The sequence below is a fragment of the Garra rufa genome, chromosome 12 (assembly GCF_049309525.1).
Source record: "Garra rufa chromosome 12, GarRuf1.0, whole genome shotgun sequence".
Taxonomy (NCBI): Eukaryota; Metazoa; Chordata; class Actinopteri; order Cypriniformes; family Cyprinidae; genus Garra; species Garra rufa.
In genome coordinates this window covers 506,388-513,509 of record NC_133372.1, presented here as the reverse complement: position 1 = coordinate 513,509, position 7,122 = coordinate 506,388, and the positions used below count along the sequence as shown (strand labels likewise).

Below are 7,122 nucleotides of genomic sequence, written 5' to 3'. Positions count from 1 at the left end.
CATCACTTCTACATCGGCGCATGTTGCAGCGGTCTGTCGTTCCTGCTGTGAGGTCATCGTGTCTCTGATCTTCACTGAAAGCTGGAGAAACTGGTGGAGAACGGCACTCAGGAACGGGAAGGAAGCGCGAGGAGACGCGTGGAGGAGAGCGAGAGTGCGCTTCGCAGACGGCGTGAATGAAGACGACAGAGAAAGTGACCACAAACACGGTGAGTGACCGACCAGATCTCGCACGCCTCACCGCAGCACACGCTTTCCGTTCGTCTGACCGCCGCTGATTTGATTCTGAAGCAGTGCTGACACTGAATAACTTCATATGTGTGTTCAACACTACTGACACGTCTTGAATAGGAAAAGAGAACAAGCTCATTAGAGAATCAGAAAGTTCTTGTAAACTGACGTGGACATTAAAAACACAACGACACAAAGGTTTGGAAAGAGAGAGACACGTCGGAGAAACCCTTGTGACCCGTGAAATGCGTGACGTTTCCTGTGAGTGACCATCTGAAAACACACGGAGCTTCTAGAATGTCAGGTGTTTTGTTAAGGATCGGACTGGTCGTTATGAAAAATAAAGTTCATTAAATTGGACAGAAAGAGGAACAAGTGTGAGGAATAACAGCCGTCGTTTGAAAGAGGGAAACGTGAAGGAAAGCGTTTGCAGAAGCTTGTGTTGAATCGCTCTTTGTGTCTGTGTGAAGACATTCATTGATCATGTCTGTCATAGCGATCGACTCATTGATCAGTCAGTGACTCATGTCAGAACTGATCGTTAGACAGATGATATACGCTTAATACAAGTAACAACACAACTAACGCAAGTGAACACTGATAGCAGCTGTTCCTGATGAGCTCAGAATCAGAGAGATTAGTTGTTTTGGCCAGCGTTAGTACTAAATGCAGAAAGACTTCAGGCCATGAAAGGTATAAAGTTTAAAGAGTGTCAAACCCTAACCCACTCCTGATCCCATGATAATCAATGTTTTTTGTTTTTTCTTGCTCCTCAGATGAGCTGTCATGTCCAGTAGATTAACTGATGTTCACACTGGGTCAATCACACTTCAGCAGTGATGTGTTTGTTGATCATTAAAATGTGTGAAGTGAATTCTCCGAAGTAGAGTGACACCAGATTCACCTGCAGTGTGAACGTGAATCAGCATCCCCAGAGCACACCTACATATTATGAACTGGCTGCGGACAAACGGTAGTTTAAAGGCATTTACAAGCTGGTGTGACCTTTTAAGGTTTTTTCCAGTTCTTTTGGACTGTTTCAAGAGTTCAAAATGGTTTGTCAAACCACTCTGGCTGGCAAACATTAATGTCATTGTAGCCGTTTTTTGTTTGGAATTATGTCACACCAGTTTGATCTTCATATATTGGAGGCTATATATGATGATGATGATGTGATTTCAGAAGCTGTCTGTCAAACTCAATTCAAAATCAGAATGTTCTGTTCTTTCAGGAACCGAACAGAAACAACTAAATCTGCAGAGTTCTCCATGAGGTGCGATGACAAGAAGCTGAGAACATCAGGAGAGCACATCAGTCTCAAGTCATGATGGAGAAGAACGAGCCGCCCGTCTCGCCGTCCTCACCGTCTCCGTCTGTCCTCCAGCACGTCATTCCTGCTCGCATGAGTTCCCCTGACGCTAATGCGTCTCGTGAAGCAGAGAGCCGTACGGACGCGACACCCAGCGCAGCCGAACCAGAGGCCACGGGAGCCGAGATGGATCAGGCGACAACACCTCGACAGAGCTCCCCCGTCACATCCACGGACTCGGGTGCTGAACGCGTGTCCTCATCCTCGTCCTCCTCGACGTCCCTCCCGCCCAACATCCCGGTCATCAGCCTGGCTCACAGCAAACCCCCCATGCCTCCCCTCTCCATGCTGACGGCCCTGCACCCCGCTCCGCATCTCCCTCACGGCCCCGCGGAGCTGCGACTGGCGCAACTTTCCTCGCTGTCTGGCGCCGGACCCGCCGCGGCCCTCCTGCCTCCGCCCTTCCTGCAGACGCACCCCTTCATCAGCAGGTGAGACGCGATTAAACCCACAATTATTACCCGTTATATTCCTTCACCGCACGTCAAGAGCTTCTTCATTTGTGTGTTTTGAGTTGGAAATAAATCAGCACCTGATGCTGGTGAGCTGGAGGGTGTTGCGGTGCAGTGTTAGAGTTATTCATGTCTGGAGCACAAACACTCCAGGTTAATAGTCTTATCGAGAATCAGGATAAAAAACAAACTAATGTTATGTTCTCCTGTAAACCAGAGACTTGTTGAACCTCAGTAAATATACAGCATTGTCTCAAAGCACCGTGGACAGAATGAAGACAGAATGAAGTCTGATCTATCTGAGCTGTGCGGCTGTAATGAGGACAGAATGACGACAGTCACGTTTGTCTAATCACTCAGGATTGCTTTTATAGATTTCTCTTTGTCATGCGTCTCCTTATGTCGCAGTGTTTTCTATCTTTCTCTCAGCTCTTTCCTCGGACCATCTGGAAGCTTCGGGATCTTCGGTAACGCTCGAATGAAGAGACGCCCATCCACGCACTTCGAAGTGGACCTCAATGACGGTGCGTCTTTTAATTCATGAATGTTTCGTGAAAACTACTTGTGAGGAGGCGCATGTTGTTTTTACTCTTCTTAACCTTTGGTTCAGCATCTTCATAAAACCAGATGAATTTAGCATGTGTTGAAGTTCAGCTGTATCTAACGTGGTGTTTTCCTCCAGGTCCTCCTCAGAAGTTGGCTCGGCGCGTCTTCACCAACAGCCGCGAGCGCTGGCGGCAACAGAATGTCAACGGCGCTTTCTCTGAGCTCCGCAAACTCATCCCGACCCATCCGCCCGACAAGAAGCTCAGCAAGAACGAGATCCTGCGCCTCGCCATGAAGTACATCGACTTCCTCGTCCAGCTGCTGAACGACCAGACGAGCGATCAGACGCGGAAAGGCACGACGGAGGTTGCGGCGGAGGGACGGGAGGAGGACGGGAAGAAGGACGGAAGCGAGGCTTTGGGAAACGGCGGCTCCCCGTCCCGTAAAAACAGAGACTCCACGGACTCCGTGACGGTGCTGACGGGGTCGTCCGGCTCCAGTTGTTACGGCGACACGGACAGCGAGGACAGCACGGGGCCGCGGACCTGCGGCGTGGAGACGAAACACGGCGGGATCACGGAGAAGGTTCAGGAACAGATACTGACGGTCACAGCGAGCAGCTACCAGCGGTGACCAGCACTGACACGCTGGAGGAATATCCAACCCTCTGTGCATATGACAACCTGACAGGCAGTTTACTTTTTGAACATTTTCGGATCAGGTTAAGTTCATGGCTTGCATTCCTGATCCACGTTTTGTGTGTTGAGTTAGCTGTGTCACGTGATCCTTCATGTCCGCCACTTCTCCTTTTAATTTCCTCTCGCTGGTATTGGAAGGAGCTGTATGTGCGGCTCGGTCAGGGAATAAGTAGAGCGTGTGAGTTCCTCGTGAGATCATGAGTACCTCAAACTTCACATCTGCGACTGTCTGAACCGTTCTGACTGGATTATTTAATAATGTGTTGATCTTTAGCATCACAACTCTTTTCTGCTAAATGGAGACGAATGGAGAACAGCTCAGGATGTGCTAGCTCAGTGTTCACACATCATGTCCTCTGTGGGCATCTCAAGACCTGCAGCATCTTCAGGAGAATCTGATGGGAAGTGACCGATCACAATCTTCGTTAGCTCCGTCTGAGTTAGCAAATGTTTGAATGATGTGAATATGGATGTAAAGCTGTTCAGAAGTTGTAATTATGTGGCTTGTGTTGAAATAATTTTGGTTTGAATAAATTAAACATGATAGTTTTCAGAGTTTCTCTCTCGTTTTCACTTCCTAATAAACATAGGAAGCCTTTAGCACTAGTGTACCATAATTAAAAGCGTTAGGTGTGTAAGTGATTCACAGAGAATGATGGGAAGTGTAGTTTTAAGGCACAAGTCTGAGTTTATGAACTGGATGAGCGAGTGTTTCAGCTGCAGAGCTGTTCTTCGTCAACACAAATACAAACACAATGAACTTTGTTCAGATTCAATCTGATTGGTCGCCTGGGTTGAAATTCATGTTCCAGGATGTGATCGTCTACGGTACGCCAGGAAATGCCAGGGTTTGGCAAATGCCATAGTCTACCATACACAAACACCAGCCCTTTCATGCTCCATAATAAAATCATTAAAATTGTATGTAGTAGCTCAGTTGTCAAAGGTAAATGTTGAGTAGTTTTTATTATTAGGCATGTTGTGAAACACGCGTGTTATTGTCAGTGTCTTGATTTCATGTCATTGCCTTTTTACTCGTATAGTAAACACTGCTTCAACAGGTCAAATGCTCACTAACCCAGCTGATGCTGTAAAACGGTTTTCTGCAGCGGAGGGTCAGCGGGCGTCTGTTCTCGAGCGGTTCTCCAGGGTGGACGTGTCTTCTGCACTTATTGTGTCCCTCGGCCGGTCGTCCGGAACAGATGGGACGTCCTCTGGCTCTTGTGTGATTAGGATTTTCCAAGATTTTTCATCATAGAGAGCCGGGACAGGAAAATAATTTTGTTTAAAAAAAGGCCCGTCCTGTAGCCGGATGCAGTTTATCCATGACAGAACCGTGAGAATACGAGCGGGATGGAAAAACTGACGCTGTTTAGCCGTGCTGTTTTTCCCACTGCAGCTGTGGCTGTGTGTGCGTGTGTGTGTGTGTGTGGGGTCAGAGGTCAGAGGTCAACTGTGGGTTTGATTGCCTCTCGTCTCTCCTGTCGTATCAGGTGTCCAGGAAGCTCCTACAGTTGCTGCTGTCTCATCGCCAGCCAACCGACTTCCTGCCGTGGCCGCTGGTGGCGCGCAGCTATGAAGAGGTGGGAAGAAGAAAAAGTGAAAATCATCCTCTCCATTTCAGCTCATCCGTCACACGCACACACTCCTGCAAACCGCATGGCAGAAAGGGAAACTTGCATAATGCTGTAATTCAGGCTTGAATGACACGCCGCAAACGCCCGCTTGGGCCTCAGGACGCCGCGTGTCGCACTCGACGGGATGCGCTCACGTAGTTGAGGGATACACGAGGGCCGTGCAGCGAGCGTTTCCCGTCTCTCTGTGCTCTGATACCGAGGCCTCTGGGGGGGCAAATGGCTGTTGTGAGACGCCGAGATAAACCCCCCCGATGCCCCCGGAGCAGGGCATTATGGGTACCACACCCTCAGAACTGGCACTGCGCTCGGCCACCTGCACGGTTTCATCATGCCTGCAGTGGTTGCCGCGGTTACGACATCCCTGATGACACTGAGCACTTCCTCTGGCCAAGGTCTCTCACAGACACACACACACACAGGGTTACCCAACCTCTGAGTTTCTGTGTTAGAGTTTGGACACAAAGTGTAACCTACGGCTAAAATTATGCTGCACGTTAGTTTTAGAGGAAAATGCAAGCATTATTTAATAAAGTTGAGATGTGTTAATTGAAAACTCAGGATGCACCTCATGAGTTTAAAGGGGTCATTGGATGCCCATTTTCCACAAGTTTATATGATTCTTTAGCGTCTTAATGAAAAGACTTTATACTTTGGTTAAAAATTCTCAATAGTAGTGTAAGAAACACCCTTTTACCTTGTCAAAATCAGCTCTGCAAAATTTCAGCTCATTTTAAGACATGCCACCTTTAAATGCCATCGAGTTCTGCTTGCCCCGCCCCTCTCTAGGATTATGTTTACTTTACCGCGTTTAGCTGCATTTAGCCGTGTTTATCAGCGAAACTTGCCAACAAGCACATTATTAAAAAAGGCCATTTGCAAAGATGCATAAAAAACCCTTCTACTCACTTCTGCTGTGGGTGAAACTGCATCAGGAATGAATTACATGAACATAGACGCATATGTAGATCGGGATCGGCACTTTCCATTTAAAAACGAAAGTAACGTTCTCTGCATCTTTAGCGGCTCAGATGTCGGGAGTAAATGACGACTGCTGTGTTCATTATTACATCCAACAACAGAACACCTCAATCGCTCAATTAGAGTCTTCCTCTGCACCTGATGGTGATCACCTACACAATGGTGATCAGAGTCGGATTGTTTCAGCTTGGTGAGGGCGGAGCTAAGGTAAGGGCTCATGTCAGTCAACTGTGTATCTTCACAATGACAATAAGCTAAGAATGAACTGATTTTAAAAAGGGGATTTTACTTTTAAAGATTAAAAAAATACCACTGGGTGGATTTTTATCATTGTAGGGTGGTTGTGTACACAAACTGACAACACACATTAATGTTCAAACAACATGGAAAAGTTAGTTTTGCACCTGATGACCCCTTTAAGAGAATATTTACCCATGTGAAAAAGCTCAGATATAAAAGTTTGGTAGTACTTCATTTTATAGTCCTGTTCCACATGTGCACACTACTTACTTATTATAGTGATTACAATAATTGGGTAATAACTAGATACTAACCTAAGTACATTTACTTGAGTAATTTTTTGTACTTTTAAGAGTAGATTTCCCTTATGAAAATTAACCATGGTTTTATTACAAATAAAAAACAACAACAGCAACAAAACACACACACACACACACACACACACACACACACACGGTAACTACACTTTTAGTATAATAAAAACATGGTTAATTTTCATAAGGGATAGGTATTTTAACTTGAGTACATTTCTAACAAAAAAAACTGTACTTTTACTCAATTATATTGTCAATTCTCAAATATAAGTAAATTCATTTTGCATCTTCATGATAGTTGATCTATAATGGGTGATGGGCAAGTAGTCTAATGTTAGTGCCCTGATAGCACACGTACATCTCAGAGACGGCTATTTGACGTCTGCATTAACATCTGCAAGACGTAGTTTGCTTATCTGCAATACGTTTATTGGACGTTTCCAATCAGATGTCAAATAAATGTCTTTAAGATGTTTATGATTTAGAATGTATGTTAAACAGACGTCTGCCAGATGCTTTCCAGATCAAGAGATCTTTAACAGACGTCTTGCAGACGTACGTGTGCTATCTGGGTATAATCTATTATTTACTCATAAAACCCATGTATGTGTATGTGAGCAGCATGAAAATATTCTGTATGAATGAACATAAATGTCA

General features: G+C 45.8%; 1 protein-coding gene across 1 annotated transcript; it reads left to right on the top strand.

Annotated features, from left to right (window-relative positions):
- The first annotated feature begins 1,514 nt into the window (after nt 1-1,514).
- On the top strand, nt 1,515-3,237 carry LOC141346280 (uncharacterized). Its single transcript, XM_073851143.1, has 3 exons — nt 1,515-2,031; nt 2,482-2,576; nt 2,735-3,237. The coding sequence occupies exons 1-3, from the start codon at nt 1,556-1,558 to the stop codon at nt 3,229-3,231; spliced, it is 1,068 nt and encodes a 355-aa protein (XP_073707244.1). The 5' UTR covers nt 1,515-1,555; the 3' UTR covers nt 3,232-3,237.
- The last annotated feature ends 3,885 nt before the right edge of the window (nt 3,238-7,122 follow it).